The following is a 27,713-nucleotide window of genomic DNA, read 5'->3' as shown; positions in this document are numbered from 1 at the left end:
GCTAGAGCAGAAATATTGGATATTCAAAAATCAGCTACTGAATCTGAACTTGCGGCATGGGCAGCAGATGGGGTACTAGATGACGAGGGTTGTTGGAGAAGCAAAGACATGGAAAAGTGGAAATTGCCTGCAGCTTACTTGCAGGCGATGGTCCAGATGACACATGGACTGGCGCATGTCGGAGCTCTTGCAATCACTCGGCTCTTAACACGAGTTTGGGAACATCCTGAGATGGCTAATACTGCAAAGAGAGTAGTGCAGACCTGCCTGGTATGTCTACAACACAATCCTGGAAAGGGGACCCATACTCCGAAAGGAGGGTTCGTTCCACCTTCTGCACCATTTGAGGTACTCCAAATGGATTACATCCAACTTGAGCGCTGCAATAACCTGAAGTACGTCCTAGTGGTGGTATGTGCTTTTAGCAAATGGGTTGAGGCCTACCCCACAAAAGACAACACGGCTTTGACAACAGCTAAGGTGTTGCTTAAGGAATTCTTTCCTCGCTTTGGAGTTTGCAAATTTCTGTGGAGCGATAATGGGCCTCATTTTGTTGGAAAGATTGTGGAATATGTACTGAAGGGGTTAGGGATTCAGCAGAAGTTCCACGCTGTATTCCACCCTCAGTCAGCAGGTCTGGTTGAGCGGTACAATGCAATGTTGAAGCTTAAGCTGCCCAAAATTGTGGCGTCTACATCGTTGAAGTGGCCAGATGCTTTGCCGCTAGCACTTCTCTCTCTTAGATCAGTACCCCACTCACGAACTGGCCTTACGCCCTATGAGGTGGTGTTTGGGCGCCCTATGAATATCTGGGGGGTGCCCAAGCCGCGATTAATACATGATGTGCCTTGTGTTATGATGAGTGATTATTTGGCACGATTAACAAATGATTTGCTCTCTATTCACCAACAGGTTCGAGAAGCGCTCCCTGATAACTCTACTGGAGAGGGCCATGATCTCCGTCCTGGTGACCATGTTATGATTCGGTCGTTTGAGAGAGCAATCAGTCTGGAGCCCAGGTGGAAGGGCCCCGAACAGGTCCTCCTTGCAACCCGCACCGCTGTACGAGTGACTAACAGGAAGCGGTGGGTGCATTCGACACATTGTCGCCGTGTCTCTCCGGACCTGGTGACTCCTGCTGTGCTGACCGATTACAAAGAGATCCTGGAGAAAGAAAAGAGCCCAGCTGTGACGTCGGCCGAAGTCGAGGGAGCCTTCCCGGACCACACTGTTGCCGGACGAGAATGCTACAACTTGCGTCCTCGATAAGAAGATTTTTGCCTTTTTGAACTGGTTGGTTACCGCTCCAGGTTTGTGAAACGGAAACCGGGAATTCCAAGGGGGGGGGATCAGTTCTGCCAGTGTAGCGACACCCGTCTTGGCCCGGAGAAGAAAACAACGGCTACCTCGGAGTTCAGCACCACATTTTTCTTTTTTAGGTATACACGTATGTGTATGAGACACTTTGTGACTAAATCGAATTATTGAGACTCAGCGAAGGTTTTCAGAACTATGGCATTATCAGCAGTGCGAGATAAGAGACTCGTGGGTGCCCTTCTCTTTGTTCTGACTATCGTAGTTATTGCGGCAATAGCCTGGGTAGTCGAACTTGTGGTACCTGCACGAGAACATTTGCTGCCGACTACCCCGGCTCCATCTGAACATTTCCATTTTACCCTGCCTTATCATGAAGAACGGCACCGACAGACTTATCTGAACAATAGTTTTATTCAGATCCTACATCATACACACAATATGACGAACACTTCAAATTGCTGGGTGTGTGGGATGTTGCCTGGGCATCAGAAGAAAGGGGGTACTCCACTCATCCCTCTACCGTTTTCGCATAATGGGTCTTGTAATGCATTTTATACTCTCCTCTTTACTTTGAGATGGCCCACAAAAGGGGGAGTGCTTTTTCGTTTGAATAAATTGTGCCATCATGATCGGGATGGGTATCCACAAGCTGAGGGTACTCGATTTGAATATGAGGAGTACCGCCCTGACAACGTGTCTGCCTCACGAATGTATACCAGCGAAATGTCAATGTATCGAATGCGCATGTTATCAACGTTATCGCTACCAAAGCAGACCTATGTATACGTAATAAAGGTGTAATTTCTGTTGATAGAAGTGAATGTAACACTACACTTACGTTTGATAGTCCTACTGGTATATTGTTTGTCACTTCCCGAAATACTTACTTTATCTGTGGAACGAAGGGTTATCATCAGCTTCCTTTGGGATGGTCAGGCACTTGCTATGTGTCTTTTGTATTGCCGCCTGTATTCATTGCCCCACCCATGTATCACAACAACTACGTCCTCTACCACGACTTTGTCTTGAATCGTGATAAACGCTCCCTTATCTTGGATGATGTTGACCAAACGGACACTACCTTGCAACAATATGTGGACTTCAATTTGGGTTTGTTCTCTTTCGTTGGGGCAGCTTTGAACAGTCGAAAGATCCGACGACTAACTCGTGTTGTTGAGGCTGTGGCTAACATCACTGAAGAAGTACAGATTTCTAGAATTGTTGCGCTTCAGAATCGAATGGTCTTGGATGTAGTGTTAGCTGATCGTGGGGGGGCATGTAGAATCATCGGAAGTAGCTGTTGCGTTTACATACCTGATAATTCACCTTCTGTATATGATGCCATCACTAAACTACATAAGATAGCGGCTGAAATACATCCAGATAATGGTACTTGGACTCTGTCAGGATGGTTCTGGTCAATACTCACCACCTGGGGATGGAAACTGTTAACGATTCTATGTATTATTGTGGGAATTCTGTTTTCTATTTGTTTATGTATCCAGTGTGGCCCAGTTTTTTGTTCTATGTGCCTGTCAGTTTTTGTACCCTCGAGACGAGCTCTTGCCCATGATAAAATGATGCTTCATAAAGAAGTAACACAAATAATGCTAATTGATGTAGAAGATGAACACCCTGACTATGTCCACTATGAGGTAGCTTCAGCTAAACGCTAAAAGGGTCGTCTGTCGTATTTTGACGATGGCTGGGTTAGCGCTTAGCTTTGCTACACGATTCCCGCTTAAATTAGCGATACATAGAAACGCCATTTTGTATGTGTTGGCGGCCATCTTAGATCATGAACGGCCTCGTGGCCGGCGTGCCCTTTAGTCTGTTGTTCGTTCCACTGACCACTTCAGTCTGCCCAGCAACAGGCTATTTTTAGTACTGGTCAAGTCACACATGCGCAGTTCACACTGACCAGTCGTTCCTCAGGAATGTGCCGCAAACTGACCAGTGGGTTTGAAACCCTCCAATGAGCTGGCAGTATTCCGTAATATGCCCTTATATGTACATAATGTTCTGTAACTTTGTGCCGCGTGTACGTTTTATTACCTGTAGAATCATATAAAAGAAGGGGCACACCGATGTTCGGTGTGATACCTCTTGCATTACCGAAGGGTGCTGTATGAGTGTACCACCACCCCATGGGGTCTTAATAAACTTGTTCTTTGACTTTTACAGTTTCCGTGCCAACAGTTCTTGAATGTAAGTGGGTTATCTTCGGAACATGTAGGCCTTGGGAACCCTGATTAGTTCATAAGTTACCCCTAAGGTCTACCCTAGGTGCCTCCAGGGTTGGGTTCCATATATAAATAAGCTGGGACATTTTAAAATAATGTTTTATTTGCCCTGGTGAGGCTAAAACTACTATTATTGCTTTTCCCAATGAAGCCTTTTGGCTCCATAGGCTGACATTCGAATACTGTAATTAAAAGTAACTATCAACACGAGTGAACTAAAATAATAATTCATGGACTTAAAAGATTGGTAATGATAAATCCAACAACTTGTTTTAAGATCGTAACTAATACAGAAAAGAAGTTATATAACTTTCTTTTCTATGAGCCAAATCCCAGCCTCCAAGTAGCCTCTCCTGTCTGGCCAGCCCTTAACAGGCTTAGTAAAATTGCTTTGATGAGTAGATAAGTGGCCTGCTTAGAGACAGGGGTTATCTATTGGGGAGAGCTCTGCAGCTGCAGAGAATAGACCAGGAATGAGGCTGGGTAAACAAACTGGGCTTCAAAGAGTGTGGGACAGTAAAGAATGCCAGCCAAGCCTACCCCCTCTTCCTGTACAGCCCCCAGCCAGATGGAAGCCAAAGGAATGGAATTTGCAGGAGGTCTTGAAGATGACTGTTAAGGGTAATGAGCCACATCTTACTCCCAAAAAGAGAAATTCTCCATCTTGAATTTTAAAGTGCAGTGCTTTGTGGGACAAGAATATGCCACACTTTGCAGTCATGCTTTTGGGTGGCACCCTCTACCCCATTTTTGGGTGGCCCCCTCTACCCCACTTGTTGCCTTAGAGCACTGGATAAATATGTGAGCACTGCAGAGAAACTCTGATCTGCTGCCTGAAACTACAAGGAGATGGACGACTGCCCTGCTGGAACCTGGTCTGCACCCCTAAGGATTGCACTCTGAAGGTCTGCTCCTGCTACACACTTGGGAAAACAGCCCTGATAACTTTGTCTTGCTTCAAAAAGGATAAAGGAGTGGACTCGATAAAAGCAACAGATTTACAGAGCTCACCTGCACCATCTCCCCAGGAAATCCCCAGCCTGGAGAGCAGCCAGTGGACATTTAGGAATTAGGCAGGGTGTATTATGGAAATTGTAGTCCCAAACTTCCAAGGACCTTCTGAGAGCTTCTAGACTCATGGATTTGTGTTTTAAACACGTTGAACCCTCACGAGGAACTTCAGGAAGAAGTTCCAGAAGTTTGGAAACATTTGGAGCAACTTTTGGTAAAAGCTCCATAAGGTGACCAACCTGTCAACGACAATCAAGCCGTCGACCTGCGACCCAGGCCTGGATTTCAGGTTTGTCTGGCTGAAAGCTCTGGAGCTCAAGACTTCCAAGATTTCACTGAGGCCCCATGCTGAGCCAAGCCGCTGTCCTCTCAAATCCCAATCAAGAGGAGATTCGAAGGACCACGAGAGATAACCCTACAGAAAAATGTCTAAATGCAAGTGCTTTTAAGTACTAGAAAAAAATTATTCTTTCAAAATTCATATCTCTGGCTCCCTATATAGGATGTTATCATTTTGATGTCAATTGTATTAAAAAAATATTTCTAACTTTTATAAATTGGGTGTGGATTTTTCTTGTGTGTTTCATACTTATTTAATGTATTGCTGTTTTTAAATGGTTTACACACTTTCTCCCAAGTTACGCCTGCCTGCTTGCAGCCAGCTACCAAAGGCTGATCTAGTGGCTAATGGACCTTGACAGGACCTTATATTGCGTTGGTGGCCTTATTGCTAGTGGTAGATTGTTAGAACTGGGATTTCTGGTTGGCTAGGGCTTACGCTAAAGCCAGGCAGAAACCAATTCTAGTCAGGGAAAGGGAGTCACATGCCAAGATAACCCCTGCTCACCCCCTTGGTAGCTTGGCACGAGCAGACAGGCTTATCCCGGAGGCAATGTGTAAAGCATTTGCGCACGCACACAACAGCAACATTCATCCTAGGCACACCACAAAAGGAATTCCACACAAGGTTATATAAAAATAACTTTGGTATTGTCAACACATCAGATAGTAACCACACAATATACATTGTGCCAACTGGCACGCGCAATATTCACACAGGATTATTTACACCAGGACAGGGCCACATGGGCCACTGTCAGAATCAACACTTAGCAGAAATAGCACTTCTAGAACTTAGAAGAAGTGTAGCACAAAATAACAATTATAGACCACAGCCCGTAACCACTGGTAACAGGTAGGTACAACCTACGCAATACTAATAAATATGGGCATAGATCACGCATGGACACATAACCTCTCTAGTATAACATACTAGGCAAAGCAAACTTCTAAGCATGAGCACCTTTAGAAGTATAACACAAGCATAAAGGCAAAGCACATTACGCAGCAATCATATTTAGGCCTAAACAGTATAACTACAGTAGGCAATCTCTCACTAGTCTAAACACATTAGACTCTGCCTCCTAAGAATAAATCACATTTAGGGGCGTAACTCACAGTGAGGTAAACTCTCACTAACATTAACCTACATAGGTAAAATAACCTCATAATCATAGTAACATCACATTGTGCAAAAACCACATTAGGCAATTACCATTATAAACATAGTAAAATCACATTGCACAGAAATCACCTTAGGGCCTTTCGCCCTACCCACATACCAGCCCCCTTGCCAACTAATAAAGGGACTCAAAAAGCCCTGTGTCCAGAATGTCAGGGCGCGCTGCCACGCAGCGCCAGTCAGGGTGCGCCACCGGCGCAAACCTAAACGTTGCAGCTGCCCACTAATTGCTAGGCAGCTGAGAACAATCACAAGGGTCTAAACGCTGAAGCTGGCACTAAGTGCTGCGCAGCTGTGAAAGCCCTGGCACCTCTGTGCCCCTTCTGTCCCTTTCAGGGACTCTCAAATTGCGCCTAAACGGTGCAGCTGCCCACTAATTGCTTGGCAGCTGGAGACAAAACTGCAACAGGGGCTCTCACTAGCCCTTAGAACAAATCTGTGCCATCTGTTGGAGCCCCACAGGCTTTGAAACTCTGCGCACGTTGGAGCCACACAGGCTCTGACACAACACATGTCCCAAGCGTTGGAGTCCCCCCTTTTGGGACTCGTGATCAAAAGAAAGGCCCCCTGAGCCTCTCGTGGCTCGACAACAAGTATGCTGTCTGGATGGGGGAGCATCGTGGGCTCTAGATCACCAAGAACGCGTTGGGGCGGCCATCCGGGGCCGCCCTGCCTGCACCAACTATGCCTCCCTAAACTGAGGACAGGACACGGGCCATCGTTAGAACCTACAAGGCTCTGACACACCTTGAGGAGAAAACGGAGGAGCGGCTCGCTGCCACGGGGCCGCACGAATGCTGCTTCGATCAGGCACTGCCACCCTCGGAGCTCCCCGCCTACCCCCAGCCCTTCAACACTCACTGGGCTGGTCGGGGGGACTCTGCTTCACTCGCGACTTCCTCTCCTCTCCGGCCGCACTTCCTGGTTGGCGTCCCCGGGGCTCTCCACAGCTACAGGAGCCCCGGCCACGGGAGCACGTCACTTCCTCTCTCCCTGGGCTCGAGGAGGCGGGGTGGGCTCCCGACCTCCTCTCTCCCGTGGCACCACTTCTGCCTCATGGCAAGCCCCACTCCTGGCCCGGCCGGGCCTGCCTGACTTCCGGTTTTGCTGCGATCGCGGCAGGGATCACTTCACGGGGGCATTACGAGGGGTAGGCACCCTCGAATCTCAAAATAAAAACAGAAACGGGGTGGGCACCCGTTAAGGCAGCCATCAAAAGGGGTGGCAACCTTCAATTAAAAATAGCGCGAATCGGGCGTAATTCAGGGTAGGCACCTGCTAATCCATAGTAAAGCACCAAGGACTCACTCGGGGGCACGAAGGGCAGGAGCGCTTCCCTCCTAGGGAAAACTACAGCGCTCTGCCCAGAAATAAAAACTAAAGTGCTCTCATCGCGCTGGGGGTACAGACAGACCCACAAGTCCCCAGAGATGACCCCTACATCAAGAAGGGTCCCAGCAGTCCTGAGGCATCAAGGAGGCAGCACAGCAGCTCCTAATAAGAAAAATCCTCCAGCAATTCAAGGCATCCAGGGGCTGGGCAGGGCCCAGGGAGGCAAGCCTTCCCCCAGGCCCAAGCAGCAGCACGCCCCAGGCAGATTCCAGTCAGAAACAAGAACATTTTGACACAGTCCCTTTTTATACAGTCCAAATCTTTGTCTAAAGGTGCAGGGTGGGGGCAAAACCGGGCACAGCTGGTTTGTGAGCACTCTTGATGAGCTCAGCCACCCCTCCCATTCACTAGTCAGGCCAGGGTCATCAGTCGCACCACAGGGGGCGGAGCCAGTATTGTGTGGGGAAAGCCCAGCCCTATTCAGGTCCCAGGTGCACCCCTCCCTCACATCAGCATGCTAATCTCTCCACTCACCACCGGGGCAGACCCATTTAGACTCCTGGAGCCAGGCTCACCAGCCAGCTCCAGCCAATCACCTGCCAGCACACTCACTGTACAAACATGCCAACTTCCACAAGTGGCACTTCTACACTAGACACAATCATGACGCATACATCATTGCGCAGCATTCAATCTCACGAGTTCGCACATACCAAACTCTACCTTGCACTCCCCACACATCAGGAACTACCATGGTCAAACATATTCCCCATGCATTCCAATGGGAGGGCAGGTCATTCTCACCACATACACAGAGAGCGCACGCACACTGGACCACAGTGAAAAAGTGCGCAGAGACCTAAAATCACTAACACCAGGTTACAGAAACAGGCTAGGCAAAAGCAAAAAGTTTTGGGGTGAACCTGCCAAAAAGGGCCAGGTCCAACATAGGTGCATACTTATGCCTACCAAAAATTCACCATCCAACAATTAGTATTTGGCCTCAATGGCTACAATTTCTGTTGTATACGTTTTTGTTACTGTATCGATTTGCTTAATATTTTCACTGAGGTCTGGCCGGTATGACAGCACAGTTTTGACACCGATTGCAATTTCATTTGGTATCAACTGTAATGGCAAAAAACATAAAAACAAAATTGCAAACCGTCAAGGGAAGATATGTAAAGATTTGCTCTTTGGACACTTCTTCAGAAACAACTTATAACTTGAGAGATGAAGTGTTAAATGAAAACTGTGCCAAAAAGCATTAAAGTGTCTACCATTGTGAACTGCTATGGCTTTCCCGGAGCAGTAGACCTAGACACGATTTGAGGCAGAGCGTAATGGAACACAAGTTGGACATAGGAACCAGGTTTGATCCGGTCAGAGGTTTAATCTTGAGACTTAGGGGCAGATTTAGATTTCGGAAGGTGGCCTGTTTCTCCGCCAGGGAGCTGGGGGAAATTACTCTGTCGCCCTGATAGAGATGTCGCTTACTGAATTTATAAATAACCAGCAAGCTGGTGGTCATTTATAAAGCATTAGCAGGGACTGTCATCACAGTGGTTCCGGTAAATGCCTTTTGAAGTTTGATGCAGCGCTACAGCAGCAGGACGGAGCCCTGCACCAAACGATTTTCTTTTGTTATTTTCCAAAATACAATCCTGAAACAGGGTTTTCTTTTTTAAAAATTAAAGGAAAATGGTCCCCTCACCATGGGAGTCATCTCCCTGATGGGGCGACCAATTTGACCTGTGTGTCTGCCCATCAAAACCCGGTGGGCAAATTTAGAGGTCTTTCTCTGATGGCCCTTCCTCCACAGGGCTGTCAGAGGGGTTTAATCATAGCGGAGACTGAGTTGTCTCTGCCATGATTAAACCGATGGTCCGCCCACATCTAAGTCAGGCGGCGGATCATTATCTCAGCAGTATAAATACTCCGTCGCAGCGGAGTATCTATACTGCCAAGATATAAATTGGTAGAGTAGTAAATGGAAGTCCAAAATATTCAGTGGGGCAAAGCTCTAGTAGAAGAAGGCTCCATGAGGTCAGATAGCTGTTGGTTGTGATCCTAGTGAAGCACAGATTTTGGTGGGAAAAACATTGAAAGGGAGAAATTTGAATTAGATGACCTCTCAGTGGACAGATACTTTTGGCACCTTCACCGAGTCAAAGTTCTATATCCGCACCCAGTCACTTTTGGAGCTTAGAATCCTTGAGTTGGGCAAGGCTGCAGGCTGTAGCCAAAGAAGGTTCCATGAGGCTTCACAGCCTCTCTGAGAGGTCCTGCTTAATTAGATTTACTGCTGCGGAGAAGCTCTGAGCCGGGAAAAATTAATCTTCAGCCCAGGGGCAATGGGATCGTACGAGAAGTCCAGCCAACCACTGCCAGGGGTTCCAAGATTTCAGGAATAGCAGAGGCCAACAGCAGGGCTCCGGGCAGGTCTAGTTGGAACTGGTCAGCTGGGATTCTGCAGGCAAGGATTTTTGTAGCTTGCTGCATCTGTGTAGCTTGAACAAGAATATGACTATTGGAGTCTACTTTCTTGTGCTGGGTACAAGAGGGAGCAGGACCAGTCCTTCAAGACTCATCTAAGGTCTCAGACCACAGGTTGTCCTCTTTGGATCTTCATCAGGACCATCAGTATTCTGAAGAGGGAGCCAGGGGATGCCACATTTACACCTGGCATTGGCTTGTTGGAGGGGTGAATCCTGGCCCCTCCCTACCCAATGGGGTAAAAGATCCCAGAGGTAACCCTACCCAATTTTCCAGCAGTTCCAGTCTGCCCTACTGCAAACAATCTCACAGTGCTTCTCACTCTTAAACTCCAAAATTGTGAAACCATTCCCGCGTTGTACAGGCCCTGCGTGCCCACATACAGGTAGGGCCAGAGTAATGAGCAGCCCCTCCTCTGTGGTCACTCCAATCCAGTTTTGGTGGAACCTCTCCTCCCACTGGAATTGGTGCCTGCCTGGCTGGGGAAACTAAAGAAGGGGTGTGTGCAGGTGTCTGGCATCTGTCTGTGACATGGAAGACCCCTTTGAAGTAAATTAAGTTCCTGGGCACAGACCAAAGGGTCCTCCTGCTAAAGAAACAAAAAACTTGCTAGCACCCAGGCATTTGTCCCTGCTCTGTGAGTATTTTTCATACCTCATTTAGTGCCCTTCACCAGCTGGAAGTTGAAGGCGCAATTAAATTAGCCTATATGATTTTCAGGCAGGGAAAATAATTACTTTTCGAAAATACTTACCAAAATGTAGACTCTATTAGATTGGGCTTTTGATAAACATTAAAAAGAATTGTTGAATTACGTTTCTAGCTGATCCCTACCCTAAGGCCCCCATACCAGTATTTAATATTTCTTCCTACTATTTCTCTGTGGGCCAGCCAACCTTTCTAAGGTAAAAACAGTTTTTTAGTGCTAGTAACTGGAGAGACAAGATAACATTACATTTCTACATGCTCTACTTTTAAATTCCTTGCACACTGCCTTGTGGACTGGAAGTCCTACTTAGGGTTGACTTATTAATATTTTAAAAGAAGATTTAGACCTATAAAACTGGCTTATTTTGACAGGTTGAATTGCAACTTTTACAGTGCTCCAACCAGACTACAATGGTAGGTCTGAAGATATGTTTGCGCTGCCAGAGTATTGGATGGCAGAACTGCAGTCCACTTTTGGAATTTAACTTCCAGGCCCGGAGTATACATTGCACCCTATATTAGGGACTTATAAGCAAGTCAGATTTGCCAGCTTAGGAGTATACCAAGTCAACCATGTTAAAAGGTGGAGCACAGGTACTCCATTAATGGTCAGAAGGGATAACATGCAAACATTCTAAAGCTTGCAAAAGCAGACAGGCCAAATATCTGGAATTACACCACACAAACAAAGGTAATTTCCTACAGGGTCCTGTTGTGTACCCTTTTGTGTAATCACCAGTATTAAATTTACTGATGGGCCTCCCTGCTTGCTTCTCTGGAACGAGGCATACTTGGAGAGTTCATCACTTGCATCCTGAACTTTAGGAACAAGGATGCTATTGTGCAACCAGAATGAGTTAAGGGTCCCCTACAACAATAATAAAAAGCATCCTTTCCATTTTTAGGCGGTTTGGAAAAAACTTGTGATCTTATCTTAAATGGCATAAGTCTGTGCTATATCCTTGATCAGCCTAGGACCAAACTGCAGGATACACTTCTACTTTTCGTTTTCAAACATATGGCTTCAATGTCTTGGAATATATGACGAAAGGAGTGTAGATGACTTGTATAGGATCCTATCAGATTTACAGAGAGATGCCCATCATTGGAGGCCGTTGCCCCTCACTACTGGACTATCACTCTAAATAAAATGGAATTATTACCCTGTTTACTACATATGCTGCAAAATACATGCATTGTGTTTCTTTCTTTCACAGCTTTTAATGCTTTAATCTGTACAGTGTTATAGGATGGGGGGCTCTAAGCATTGGAGTATGTAAACTGACTAGAGGAGTGCCTGATGGAGGAATACCTCTTTCAGACTTACAAAAGAACTTCTGAGTAACCCATCTAGTGGTAATAAATGATTTGCCCTTTGCACACAAAGAGGAACCTTTATGAGAACAGACATGCAATAGGAGAAGCAGGATACCAGGATGCACTCTATAAGGGAGGGAGACAAGCGGGCCTGACAACACAGAGCCATGGCGATTGGCCATGGATAGCGGCTATCAGAAGGTTTGGATACATTGACTAGTTACACCTTCTTCTGGAAGACAAGCAAATGGAGTGATCTAAATGCATTCCTTGGGTTCTTTGCTTGGGATATATTAAACATCGCTACACTGGGAGATGTCTGAGGGCCTAAGGGATTGAAGACTTTCGCATAGATGGTTGAGTTGTTCATCCTTAAGCCTAAGCAGTTATTCAAATGTCTGCGAGCTTGTGCAAAAAGGGATGCCTAGATAACTGACGGAGCCCCAAAATAAGTCAGGCCTTTTTCAGAATAGCTGGTCTGAAAAGCGGACTCCTTGAAAAAATATTATTAACAATTCCCTTCATAAACTAAAGAAAAATTGGATGGACGACCTGATTGGAATGGATTGGGAAGACATTCTACAGTACCTAAGAGAGGATGTGATTCAAACAGATTTAATGCTAGTCCAATTAAAAGTGGTTCTATTACATATGGACTAGTTTGAAAAAGATGGGAACATGGAGTCTGAAGCTTGTCTTAAAAGGATGGGCAGGTGGGAGACTTCTTTCATAGTGTGCCCTAAAGTGACGAAATACTGGCAAGATATTGTTCAATGCCTGCATAATTAACTAGTACTAGTGTTACGACCAAAGGCCAAACTTGCAGTGATGGCCATATGGGGAGAAACCACTCTGTCAAAATACAATAAATTACATCATAACCTGGGGCTACTGGTGGCACGACATGATAAAAACCTTGGAGAAGAGATCACTCAGACTGCAGCATTGATGCCCTGGTGGTCAAACAAACTGCTGTGTGGTAGTGGAAAGATTTCAGTATAAATGTGTAGGATGTCGATGCTCTAAAAGTACAACAAAATATAGGGTCCCTGAAGGGAGTACTGTGGAGATTAACACACTAGCAGATGTATTGATATGATGAACGACTGCCCAACTGGTTCTTGAGAGGGTTCCCATGCTGCATCTTTTTAATTCCAAACCCAGGATCCTTTTTTAATAAGTTACTGATAACGGCAGATATTAACACCGAGATATACTTTTAAAATAGAAATGTAATGAGGCAGCGATATGTAAGGTATTGCAAAACATATCTAGTCCTAATAATGTATGCCATCCGATGTATGAGAAATCTGATTTTGAAACAAATGCACTTAACTAATCCCTATTCTTTTTTAATACAGCATGATTGATGAGCTGAGTATTTGAATTTATCTTCCAAATAAAACAAAACAAATACTGAAGAGTGAATAAGATTTTTTATAAAAAGAATAATTTACTTAAATGGACAATTAAAATACCACATAGCAAATGTATTGATACCAACCAAGGACACATGTAAAAGTAAATTATACATAGGGCACCATACTTTTTATATGATGAGGGGGCAGTCTACCAGTTTAGTAATATTTTCTTATCACTACAGGAAGGCAATGCGGTACAGTGAACCTTGATTTTGGTGGTTTTTGTATACTGCATGTTGAAATGCAAATACAATGGGTTTAAACAATGATGGCATACTGTATTACTGTATTTTAGGCCAGGCCTACAGTGATGGCATACTGTAGTACAGCCTTTTAGGCCAGGCTTACAGACTGCTTTAGTTGCCTCAAACACCTAATGTAATTAAAAACATTAATTCTTAAAAATAAACACACACAGAGGGCCAGGGTCTGTGGGTCAGCACTCTACATCCATTAGTCTGTTAAAACCTACATTTACACTTTGTTTCTGTCCACTAAAGCATGCAACATAAGAAATATGGTCAGACCATGGTAGCCATTAGTTAACTTTCATGGTGAGTGATGGCTTATTTAATGATCACATGTGCTCATGCACTTAAAAAGAAGTGCACCTGGGTGACATTTCTGATGTTAGAAAGTCAAAGGGCTATCCCTGGAAGGGTTAATGAATAGGAATATTAACACTCAACTTACAATATTCCTATCTCATTCACTCACAGCATGCACTCGATCAATTTCTCAAGTCACTGGTCACAAATTAGATTATAACCTTTTCAGTCTTTTTTCTTAAGGAATAAAGTTGTTAAAATTTCAGTATAGAGTCAATTGGATTCTACTGAAAACTGATAGCATAAAAACATCTTAGTATAAAAAAATTATTTAAAAAAACATAGTAAATTACACTTGTGCAACATATTAAAAAAAGAAATACATTTTATAAGTTGTCCGAAATAATCATACAGTAGATTGCAAATAAATTGTACATAAACAACAGAACCCCCCTATTGTAGATAGAGCACCTAATGTTGCTACAGATTGTCTGATTCAATAGCCTTTACATAAATTCATAAAGACTTCCAGTGTTATAGAATACAATATATCTGGAGTCTCCTAGGCTTTATTTGAATTCTGTTTTAGTAAAGTGCGTCGACGCGTTTCGGTGTTTGAGCCCGCAGATGTGGTCACACCTGCATCAGGACAATATGTATTCACTTGGGGTCGTCAAGTTCAATAGACTGGTATTCTTTCTCTCTATTAAGAGTTCTAGTTCTTCCAGTCTTTGTATGCATTCATTTTCAGCCAAACACTATGGTCAGGAGGTCAAGTTTTTTTGCCAACTCGATGTTCAGTCGTATTTCTTTATGAAAGACTGTATAGACAGATCTTTTTTTTCCCTTCCCCTGTTTCTTCGACAGGCAACTGGATAAAATGCTCGGGTTGGTTTCACTCACTACTTTCAATTAAGGGCTCCTCGTATAATTCGAGGCACCTGCTTCCCCGTGGTTCCCCTGTATGTCCGGACTGCCAATCGTGTCCTGGTACCGGCTAATGGAACTCGATATGTTCTCTCGGTTTGTAGGCAACGTCGCCGCCACGGGTACGTCTCGTCTCGGTTTTTCCTGTTCAGGTCAACAAAACATAAATAAAGTGACCCTTTTTTGGCCTGCGTATATTTCCCTATCAAAAGTTCTAAATTCAAGCACTGCTCAATGGTGCCACAACCTTTTCTGAACCCAAACTGACAGTTAGTTAAGATCTCATTAGTCTCTGCCCATTCCTCTAGTCTGACTAAAAGGACCCGACTCATAATTTTGACAGATGAGTCCAGTAAGAATATTGGCCGATAATTTTTGGCGTCGCCCCGGTCACCTTTCTTATAGATAGGGACGATTATTGATTCCGCCCAAGTAGATGGTATTTTGCAGCAAACAGCTGCATTGAAAATCTTAACCAGCAATGGGCCCCAAATCTCCGGGGCGGTCTTATACACATCTATCGGTACCCCATCAGGTCCCTGGGCCTTCCCTCCCTTACTGGCTCTTACACTAACCATAACCTCATCTATGGTGATATTTAAGGCTATGATGGGCCAGCCTTCTCCATAGGAGGCCGGTCTATTACCCGAGTCAAAAATAATGGAAAAATGTTGAATCCATGATTCCATACTCACATTTGATGTGAGTTCTGGGACCTTTTCGTCGTTTAGGAATGGGCTGTTCACCGTGGTCCAAAACAGAGTACAATTCTTCAGTTCTGCTGCTTGGCTAAGATTGTTCCACGCTACCTGCTGTAGTTGGCATGTCAACTAGTCGCTCAGTTTGACCCAAGTGAAATTGGTTGACCAATCCTTAAACAGAAGATTCATATGGCGTATAGATGGACTCCCCATCGAATTCTACAAAACATACATGGACCTCTTAGCCCCCTTCCTTAAAGAAGTGTACGAGGATGCCCTTGATGCTGGCATACTCCCCTCTCCATGAGGGAAGCTCTCATCACCTCTCTTCTTAAACCTGGGAAACCAGCCTTGTATTGCAACTCCTACAGGCCGCTGCCTCTCATCAATTGCGATACCAACATTTTAGCTAAAGTTATAGCCATCCGCTTAACCTTGCTAATGGAGAAGTTGATCTCCCAGACGAGGCGGGCTTTATCCTGGGGCGTGCGAGAAAACACAGCCTCTGTACCTTCTTTTCTATCCTACATAACGTTGATCCTGAATTGCCTTTGGCGGCGGTCTTCCTGGATGCCACAAAGGGATTTGATTCAGTTGTATGGGATTACCTGTGGGGAATTCTACAGCGAATGGGCTTCCCTCCACTGTTTCTCTCCTGGATCAGACTTCTATACCAACTCCGCACTGCCAACGTTCTCCATGGCATCAATCTGCTGCCTTCCCCATTACCAGAGGCATGAGACATGGGTGCCCTCTCTCCCCCGTTGCTCTTTGCCATAGCGGTTGAGCCCTTGGCGTCAAACTTACGTCAACATCATCAGGATAAGGCACTGCGTTGCCAACTACGCCAAATATTGCTTTCGCTTTATGCGGATGATATTATTCTGTATGTCAGGGATCTGCAGGAAAACATAAACCCGCTCTTGCCTGAATTCATTGTATTTGGGAAACTCTCTGCGACACAAATAAACTGGAGTATGTCGCAAATATTCTCACTCACTCCTGCGGCTCAGTAGTTTCCCCTAGATTTCCCGCTGGAGTGCTGTCACTCGGATATGCGGTATCTCGATATCCGTATCACCAGAGATAAGGAGGAACTGATGCGCCTCAACTATGGTACTGCCCTAGATTGCATTACAGATAGCATTACTCGTTGGATAGCCCTGCCTCTCTCTCTAGAGGGTCGCGCTTACTTGTTCAAAATGGTGGTTCTCCCGCAACTATTGGATATGTTTCTCAATATCCCCTATCACCCCGGAAGGCATTTTTTTAAAGCGCTGCGCTCTGAGATGATCAGGTTAGTATGGGGAGGCAAGCAACCATGACTGCAATGGAACATACTCACCAGGCCTCACTCTCGGGGGGGGGGGGATTCGACGTCCTGAATTTTGAACTCTACTACATATGCGCACAAGCGCACTACGCTTATTACTGGGTCCACTCCCCGCTATATGCTGCATGTCGCTGCGGAGCAATGGTTGGCTGATCCTATACCTCTAGATGGCGCACCATACAAAGTTCCCCAGTCACGGGATGAGGCAACCACTACAATCTCCTGCACAATAGCAGCATGGAACCGTAACTTGGCTCAACTGCAGTGCCCCATTCATTACTCGCCACTGCTCCCACAGGCTTTTAGCGCGGACCCACATCAAAACATGGGGTGAACTATATAGCAACTTACAATTTCAGACACTAGATAAAATATTTCCTGAAGGTTAGCCATCTTCCCTGGATGTATTCCTTTACGCGAGGCTCCGCCAGGGCATGCAATCTATTACCCCAGACATTCCCCTAGAGCCTCCCCCGCTGGTACATTGCACCAGATGCTCAGCGCAGCTTCTTCGAATCATATGGTATCCACACTATACCACACCATACGCACACTCCAGGCTGTCTCACCTTGCCCCTCTCGTGCGCACTGGGACTCGGAGCTAGGACACAAGCTTATCGATGAACAGTGAGCATACTGCTGCCTGCAAACACAACCAATTTCAGCAAGAATCAGATTGCGTATTTCGCACTTTAAATTCCGGCATCGTCTCTATTACACCCCTGTCAAGATGTATAAGTACAAATTGAGCGACACGGACCACTGTGATAGATGCAGGGCACCGGGGGTCGATTTTCTTCACTTGGCTTGGGATGCCCGGGGGTAGGTGAATACTGGGAACTGCTTTTTACTGCCCTAGACCAGATGACTATGCTATCATTGGAACGCACTCCGCTGGTCGCCTTATTGGGTTACACTGCATTTATTGCTAAGTCGTACCGCCGCTACACTGCCACTGCTTTGTTAATGGCTAAACGCTACGTGGCCTTCAGATGGGGCAGGGGGCGAGCGCCAAAATTCAAGGATTGGCTCACTGACCTGATATACTGCCAAGAGCAATTGACTACCTATGCAGAATTGCTCCCCCTGGCTTCACGTCCCAGGGACATCTGGGATCCCCTCAGAACTTATCTTCTTGCATGCCCAGCGGCCACCCCTGAAGCCATTACAGAGATGCAGGAAGTTTAATGCTAACAAAACAGGTGATGGACAGAATGTGGATCAATGTCACACATTCACCCCAGTCCGAAGATCTGGGCCCAAATCCATCGTTTTTTTTTTTTTTTTCACTCCACACCACCCTGGGTTAGACAATGGCGATATGCAAATCAGCTCTGACCCTGTGCCCCATGGGAACAGTCCAGTCCGAACTACAAAAGCCATGTCCTTCCCAGAACGGAATCAAGCATCCGAGGACCGGACCGGTTTCGAGGTAACACCTCTTATCAGCCCGGCTAGCTTGATTCCAGTGGTGTGGAGTGCCTGGGACCCACGTCTGGGCATCCCCAGCGCACTTAGGGCGGCAATCGCAAACAAAACAGGTGATGGACAGAATGTGGATCAATGTCACACATTCACCCCAGTCCGAAGATCTGGGCCCAAATCCATCGTTTTTTTGCACTCCACTCCACCCTGGGTTAGACAATGGCGATATGCAAATCAGCTCTGACCCTGTGCCCCATGGGAACAGTCCAGTCCGAACTACAAAAGCCATGTCCTGCGCACTTAGGGCGGCAATTGCAAACAAAACAGGTGATGGACAGAATGTGGATCAATGTGTGACATTGATCCACATTCGGTCCATCACCTGTTTTGTTTGCAATTGCCGCCATAAGTGTGCTGAGGATGCTCAGACGTGGGTCCCAGGCACTCCACACCACTGGAGTCAAGCTAGCCGGGCTGATGAGAGGTGTTACCCCGAAACCGGTCGGTCCTCGGATGCTTGATTCCGTTCTGGGAAGGACATGGCTTTTGTAGTTCGGACTGGACTGTTCCCATGGGGCACAGGGTCAGAGCTGATTTGCATATCGCCATTGTCTAACCCAGGGTGGTGTGGAGTGCAAAAAAAACGATGGATTTTGGCCCAGATCTTTTGACTGGGTTGAATGTGTGACATTGATCCACATTCGGTCCATCACCTGTTTTGTTTGCAATTGCCGCCGTAAGTGTGCTGGGGATGCTCAGACGTGGGTCCCAGGCACTCCACACCACTGGAGTCAAGCTAGCCGGGCTGATGAGAGGTGTTACCTCGAAACCGGTCCGGTCCTCGGATGCTTGATTCCGTTCTGGGAAGGACATGGCTTTTGTAGTTCGGACTGGACTGTTCCAATGGGGCACAGGGTCAGAGCTGATTTGCATATCGCCATTGTCTAACCCAGGGTGGTGTGGAGTGCAAAAAAAAACCGATGGATTTTGGCCCAGATCTTTTGACTGGGTTGAATGTGTGACATTGATCCACATTCGGTCCATCACCTGTTTTGTTTGCAATTGCCGCCATAAGTGTGCTGGGGATGCTCAGACGTGGGTCCCAGGCACTCCACACCACTGGAGTCAAGCTAACCGGGCTGATGAGAGGTGTTACCTCGAAACTGGTCCGGTCCTCGGATGCTTGATTCCATTCTGGGAAGGACATGGCTTTTGTAGTTCGGACTGGACTGTTCCCATGGGGCACAGGGTCAGAGCTGATTTGCATATCGCCATTGTATAACCCAGGGTGGTGTGGAGTGCAAAAAAAACGATGGATTTTGGCCCAGATCTTTTGACTGGGTTGAATGTGTGACATTGATCCACATTCGGTCCATCACCTGTTTTGTTTGGAAGTTTAATGCTAGCACTATGCAATGCTCATGTGCACCGCAGTCTATACATCCTACATCACCTTTCCCTCTCATCTTCGCCCTCCTCTCCCAGTGCTCTGGGAAACACACTTCGCAGGTCTTGCTCTGGTAATCCTGGTTTCGTTGTTTTAACAAACACTATAACCCATCCTCATGATGCATGTCTGACTGGAAATCAAGACCTGTTTTAATAGAGATGTAGGCCCTGTTCTACTGTTTTTTACGAGCATGAACGCAAGTATCGCAAAGACATTATGAACTCTGTGAACGCATTCCTACGCCTTGTACAGCCGTCAAGAGGAAAGTATGACATTTGTATATTGACCAAAATGTGTGTGTTTCTACATGATAAAAGCTATAACTGTATGATTTCATGTTAACAAAAATCCAATAAAAACAGTTAAAAAAAAAAAAAAAAGATCCATATGGCATATTTTTCCGAGCTGTCTAGCAAAGGATTCATTTCTACCTATTCGATATTCTTCAAATGATACCATTCACCAGTTTCTTTTGTTTTGGGGGTTTTTGTTTTTGAAAGAGCATTGCAACTGAAAAGAGATCAGTGAGTGATATGTCTAACATCTACTTTTGTTGTTAGAATGTGGTCTTTACGATTGGAAGACTTTCATTATTAAGGATCCAGCATGGAATTTGTTCATCCACATGGATTGCTGAACTAATCTTCTGTTTCAGACCCAAACCCCAATAAATGGTTCAGGAGTCACTTGATCTTAGGGTCCTTAATCCCTATATAAACATGCATAATGAAGGTGTAAGTGTTGTCATTGAATACCAATTAAATCTGATCAATATCAGCTCACAAGGATCAATAGAAGGCTTTTTTTTAAGTAAGTGTTGCCTTTTTAGTGTAAGGTGATCTACAAAGCATCAATTTCCAGGAAGGAGTGCCCTTTTTGAACCAGTCAGGGAGTACAGCAATGCTGTTAAATGCTGAGAGGTTAATTCACACACTGAAAGTAAGATGCAGTCCCCTCTCGCCACCCTAAGAATTCGCCTAATGGTCTAGTGAAGGTGTTAAGCAAGCAGTATCTCTCAAGTGTTTGAATCTTGCAAATGAAGACCTTTATACATAAAAATGGAGCAAATTCAGAGCAATGTTGTGGGTTAGCTTTCAATGCTGCCTTTGTACAGCTGCTATTTAAAATAGTTACACATAATTTGTGTTTAGCATCAATTAACTGAAACTAAAAGAAATCACCATTGGTTTCTACAAACGGTCTTTTTTATGCTTTCACTCCATTTTCAATAAACCAGGAGTCTGCCCTTGCTTCTGCTCTTTCAATGAAGGAGAATTAATGAAGATTTAAAGCAACACTCAACTGTGTACCTGAACCTTTTGCTTTGCTAGTGTAACATTTTTTACTACATAATAAAAGTAATAACTTATTTTTCACACAGCGTATAGGATGCTGTGTTGGAATGTCGAAGTTATGCAAGGGTAAATATGTGTATGTGTCTGTGTGTGTGTGTGAGTGAAAAAAAGACATGATGTACTTACTGGATCTTTTTCTAAATGTGTAGCCTTTACTAGCATATACATTCCTAATGATTTCGAAGGCAAGCAAAATATTTTGTCGGATTTTCCTTTTTCCTTTCACCTAAATAGTCAACCAACGTTCAAGAATATTTCAGGGCGGGATGGGGTAAACAGAGCAACCTGGTGTCACTTAGACATATAGATTACTGTTAAAAATATAAACTTGAGTTAGCAAATTTGAAACACTAAATTGATACCACAGGCGAAGAGAAGGATGAATTGGTATATGCTTCAGCCATGAATAGTTATTTAAAATCAGATTCAGTTTGTCATGCAGTCACATCACAGAGTATAGAGACAGACTAGACTGATCACGTCATCCTACACAATGGATCAATACAAATGATTGTCAATTTATGAGCTATGAAAGGATCTAACTCTTGGCATTTATAAATCTTTGTGCGCAGGATAAAGAATACTGCTGCATGAGCTCAACTAGTTGCGCTTCTGGTGCCCTGGTTGCGTGAACCAGTGTGTCTCCCATGAGACTTGGAGGGAATGTAGTCAGCACTCTCATGCCACTGACTGTTTATTCTTAGAAATTATGCACTTGTTAATGGTTGTTACTGATGCTTTTGTGATAGTGTGATTTCATTAAATTACTGCATTTATCAATTAATGTATATTTTAACTGCGGTGATTTGGGTGTGTCTACTGTTTCTACGTAGCTGCTCCCACTTGCCCTCATTCAAAAAATATGTTTGGGTTAGGAGTTGACAGAACTTAGGAGGATGGAAGACTGAGATGGCTTTACAGGGATTCAAATTGTGACCTGCAGCTCACAGTAAGCAGTGTCAGCAGGAAGAGTTTAACTTATTGAGCAGTCCTGCCAGCTATACATTCGACACAGACTTGCTTTACTGGAAATTTGCCCATTCCCTGACACAACTTGTTGACCTTCTCGGTGCTTCTTTCTCATACTCTATGAAACCACCTCAGTGACACGCAGCATGTTACAAATGTAACATTAACAAATAAATAAAAACAAAACGTGATACTGATATCCACAAATTATGACTTGCACTCACTAGATGTAATAAGATGCCGTGTATGAACGCAATGGATGCTCTGGTAAACTGCAAATGCATGTCCCAAGTTCTTCAATGGTCAATTAACAAGATTTTTTATTATATCTACTTCGTCTGAAATGAGGACTTACCATTAAAGAATTTTATGATGTCTGTAAAATCCATATTATTTTCTAGAATAATGTCTCGATACACTTCCACCAGAGCCAGGGCTATAAAAAGGACGAAGTGGGAAGAAGAGACTTGTTTCGCAGACCAAATAGTCTCCCAGACTGAAAAAACGTCATCATAAACTAGTTCTGTGGGAAGGAGAAAGAGAAACACAAAAAGACAACCAGTTAGCATGACACTTTGGTATGACTTTTTTACTATTTCCTAATGACATAGACCCTTCTGTTGTACAAACAAATGTTTTAACATGAATTCTAGAAAATACCTTAATATATGGTTTTACACCAAGCAGTTGACTTTTTTCTTTTTGAAGACATTAGTTAAACTCCTGACGATTATGCCTTGTGCACACTAGATTGACTGTGATAGGACACCAATTGGTCAGAAATAGGGGCCCTGATTAACAAACATATTGACATATGTATGGCTGGAGTCAGGATCAGAGTACATTGTGGCCCAGATCAGACTGATTAATATGCGCACTCTTGTAGAAAGGCAGATTTTCAATAACTGTAAATATTTTGAAATCCAATACGTTCTGTCTGTCATTTGCTTATGTCATCTCCCCCCAGAAAGGCTAAAATATTTCAGAACTGTAGCTGGCAATGTTTGTTATAAATACTATAAATTTAGTGCATTAATTAATCAATGTAGCATTCATTACTAATTTGCATAGAGGAAGGTTACACTGTCGTTCTATTCTGAGAATTCACAATTAAATAAACATATCAGACGTTTTAAGTACTATTTTACAATATCACTACGTTTTTATTTGTTATTTTGAATCTTGCCAGCAAAGAATGGTTATTTCATGTAGATTTTTCTATTAAGCTATAAGTATCTTTGTCAAACGTTGGAATCTGAAGGTGACTCTTTGATATGAATTAAATCTATGCTGAACAAGAGTAATTGTGCTACTCGGTTACTAGTGGGACATACCTCTTTTGAAGTCCAGAAGAAACCACCGATAACAGAAATAGAAATGAGTGTAGTCCCCATTTTGATGCATTAGTTCAAAGAGCTCTGAATCGAGAATCTATGGACAAAATACAAGGTTAGACGCAGAAATGTTAGATCTAGGTGAAGTTTACACTATTTTATATGCAACAATTAAATATTCAAAAATGTTCATTTGAAAGAAGAAACTATTCATTTAAATAATAATAATAATAATAATAGCCCTGGAAAATGGTGAAGCTGCCTTAATACTAGATTAGGCCTCAGGAGTTTGATATGTCAGAGAAGTCACAGATGCCTCACTGACACTGACTCGTTTGGTTTACTTTCAAAAGAATTAACTATCATTTATCTTATAGGATCTCAGCACTCGGAGTATACCACACATCATAGTTAATGTTCTAGAATAGATTTTTCATGTTTCTATCATCAGATGCAATGCTATTGTAATCGACCATTTGTGGGGCTAAGTAATTGCGCAATAAGGCTCTGTTGCTCGAGCTTTGTTGTTATAAGATGAATCAATATATAGATGGTAGATATTAGGCAGAGAATAATTGTCTTGAGGGTTTCTGATGTTTAACACAGTGCTACAGGTAAAAAGAGCCAGATCGGTGGTGAGCTCTAAATACTGAACAAAACACTTTAAGGTCCCAAAGATTGATTGAAGGCCAGCTAAAAGGAAGCGCAATATAGTCAAATCTTTACAAACCACACTCAGATGTTCGGTATGATGGTGTACCAGCTGGAAGTGCTATACCATATTTAATGGAAATAATGTCCATATGTACGATGCTAAAGAGTGAAATTGCTCCACGAATTTAAAGGCGCTATTAAGAAAAAAATCTTACAAATAAGCTGAATGTCAATTATTGCATGTTTGCCACCAAACCAATGTCGGAAGAATACATGAGCCCGAAATAGTATGTCTATGTTTTTCATAGGATCCACCCTTCAGAGACTCAATAGAGGGTTTTTGATGCAGGGGTCATGTGCATTACCTACAATGGTTGGAAGCACATAGTATTTCTTAAATACCCCTCACACACCAAAAGGGCCCTTGGTGTCATGCTTCGTCATAGGAGCCGCGAGGAGGAGACGTTCGTGCGAGGCAGTATCCTGGTGCATAGTGCAAATAAAGGCACTTGTCTCCCTCCTTTCAAAGGCTCATGAGGCATTGCCCTTTCATACAACAAATTAACCTTCAGGATATTCCTTTTTGGTATCGTATTTTAATTAAGACACGTCTGTCTCTAACATGTACCATTGCCTACCTGTATATATATTAAGGCCCACATGCATCAAGCATTTTTGGAGTCGCAACCGGTGCGATTCCTTAAAATCGGCCGTTTGCGATTCCAAAAGTGCTGATTGGGATGCATCATGCTATTTTAGAAATTGCAACTTTTTTGCGATTTCTAAAATTGCGATAGCATATAAGAAATCGCAATTTTGCGATTTCTTAAATGCTATGCATCATTTCCAAAAAATGAGCGATTTTTAAAATTGGAAGTGCAAATTGCCACGAAGTTCAACCTCGTGGTAATTTGCGAAATTGTTTAAAAATGCACAAAAATGCATTTTTTAAACTGTTAAGTTACAGACACACATGTCCTTAGGACATGTGTGTATGTAACTTCTACTGAAAAGTACATTTCATGGGTGCAGGGGGGGGGGTCATTTAGACCCCCCTCTCCACCCTTGAAATGGATTGATGAATTGCGATTTCAAATTGCGAATTTGCAATTCCCATTCATTCCTATGGGCATTTTGGCCCAAAGGAATGAATGGGAATTGCGAATTCGCAATTTGAAATTCGCATTTTTTATGCGATTCGGTAAAAATAGCAATTTTTACCGAATTGCATAAAAAATGAAAAAATAATCATGCATAGGCTTTTGCGATTTCTAAATTACGAATCGCTATTTTTTGCAATTTAGAAATCGCAAAAGCCGATATTGATGCATGTGGGCCATTGCACTTTATAAAATTTGACATTGTCAATAGAGCTATGTGAGAACAGAAGGGATCTGTTAACCTGTCCTGTAGAAGAAGCAGCACACTTCGAAACATGTTGACACACACAGGAGGGTTTGCACATTGAAGCAACCCACCTCCGACCCACTTTTTTAACAATACCGGCGCCAGGGAATATTAAAGACTTCGACTCCACAGGAGCTAGGTATTTTTTAACTCTCCTTCACTCACCCCTGACCCTTCCACTCACTCATTGCTACACCTCACATAGTCAGTAATATCATTGCTCCTGCATATTCGTCGGTTGTAGCACGCTGTGTCCCGTAGCGGGGCGCGAAGATCCCTATGATGAAGCATGACACCAAGGGCCCTTTTGGTGCATGAGGGGTATTTAAGAAACACTTCCAACCATTGTAGGTAAGGCACATGACCCTTGAATCAAAAACCTTCTATTGAGTGTCTGAAGGGTGGATCCTAGTGTTTATAGTAAATCAAATGGGCAGCACTTGCAATGTGGCACTGAACAGCAGTGGCACAGAGCCCAAAGCATCTAGACCACCAAAATGGAGTCCATGTTTAAGATACATTACAAGGGGAGGACGTATCCACCCCCGGTGTTCGGTTAGGCCACTACCAATTAGCTCTCTCTTTTGTTAAATATAGTATTTGATTTACTAGTCAGACTCTAGTACAGTGCACTATGTGTGCCCAGGGCCTGTAAATCAAATGCTGCTAGTGGGCTGCAGCACTGATTGTGCCACCCACAGAAGCATCCTGTAAAATGTAACCCAGGCCTGCCATTGCAGAGCCTGTGTGCAGTCTGGGACTGCCATGTGTTCTTGGCAAGTGCACACACTTGCCAGGCCATAGCCTTCCCTTTTTCCACATATTAGTCACTCCTAAGTTAGGCCCAAGGTACTCCTATGGGCAGGGTGCATTGTATGTGAAAGGTAGTACATGCTGTGATGTGTGTGGCATGACCTGATAGTGAATTACTGCCAATTTCGTTTTTTCACTATTGGAAGTCTACCTCTTCCCATAGGACAGAATAGGGAGTTTGTTTATAACATCTTAAAAACATAACTGGCCCTGGGACCAAGGTAGGAAATTAAAGTTTAGTATGCCTTAACACAGAATGTTTAAATGCATCTTTTAGTGAGGGTGATTTTTACATTCCGTGTTTGAAAATACCACTTTTAGAAATTAGGTATTTTATTCCATAACCATCCAGTGTGCCTCTGCTAGGTTTGTGTATTGCATGTCTGTCTGTTGGATGACAGGGGCTGGAGAGAGGCAGTGGCTCCAGAGAGCCTGGTGAGTCAGGGCTGGGCTGAATAGGGGATTCAAAGATTGCTGCCCGCGCTCTCCCTCGCTGCTGGGGGACTTCAGCACCCAGAACCCACTGCTGACAAGGGAAGGAGCTGACACGTACCTAAAAGCGCGCACCGCCACCAGCGACGCGAGACGCGCCCGAGCCAAGGGCGGGCCCATTCTTGCCAGTCACTGACAGGATCTGGAAGGGCTGGGCCATTTCATTTTTCTCCCGCGACTCGGTGTGGACCTATGTTGGTTGGCGAAGCCTAAGGTACTGTCTTGCTGGTGGTTTGCTCTTCGGTCATTTTGGGCTTGCCCTGGGACTTACAAACTTTCGTCTTTTGGCTCCTATATCTAGCACCGAACACCCTTATGCCTTTCGCCATTTAAGTAATTCACTACTAGCATTTGTTTTGTATTTTTTAAGCCTTTAGAGCCTAGAAGTAGTGGGTCCTTTTAGCTATTACCGCTTAGATATTATTAGGAATATCTGTATCCAACTCAAATGGGGAAACGGAAGACCTTGGAAGAGAGTGGGGAGGGAAGTGAGGGGTGGTTAGACGTGACACGAGGAAGAAGGCAAAAAAACAACGGAACATTGTTGCCAACAATTGTGTCATGGACCGACTAGACACCCTTATTAATGAATGTGAGGTCATTTTAGAGTCATCTCCCTTGAAACACGCTGATAGCGTTAATAGCAATTATAACTCTAGCCTAAAAAGGAATAGCAAACACACTATTGCTGACATGTTTTGCAAGTCATGGAAGAAACAAATACCAAATACATCCAAAGGGGTGCAGGAGCCCAGTGCTAGTCTACAGACTGTAACTGAGCTTGGGGAACTTTCTTTAGGCGAAGATCACGTAGCCCATACAGATCCAATAGTTATTTGTACAAATAGATTCCAACCACTTGGGGACTTGCAAAGGCAGAACGGGACGAAGAGGATCCCCCAAGGCTTGAACAAATTCAATTGCCTCCAACTCCAGAT

The 27,713-nt window shown here is 44.2% G+C and overlaps 1 protein-coding gene across 1 annotated transcript in view; it reads right to left on the bottom strand.

The window, feature by feature from the left end:
* LOC147679546 (small G protein signaling modulator 1-like) overlaps positions 1-27,713 on the bottom strand; it is a 645,847-nt gene that overhangs the window by 26,561 nt on the left and 591,573 nt on the right. Inside the window, exons 11-12 of the mRNA XM_086942458.1 lie at positions 23,410-23,506; positions 22,431-22,598 (exon numbers count right to left, since the gene is read on the bottom strand). Coding sequence (XP_086798584.1) covers positions 22,431-22,598; positions 23,410-23,506 — 265 coding nt within the window. The remainder of the gene's footprint in view (positions 1-22,430; positions 22,599-23,409; positions 23,507-27,713) is intronic.

The sequence above is a fragment of the Lissotriton vulgaris genome, chromosome 11 (assembly GCF_964263255.1).
Source record: "Lissotriton vulgaris chromosome 11, aLisVul1.2, whole genome shotgun sequence".
NCBI classification, from domain to species: Eukaryota; Metazoa; Chordata; class Amphibia; order Caudata; family Salamandridae; genus Lissotriton; species Lissotriton vulgaris.
This window is presented reverse-complemented; position numbering and strand designations above follow the sequence as displayed.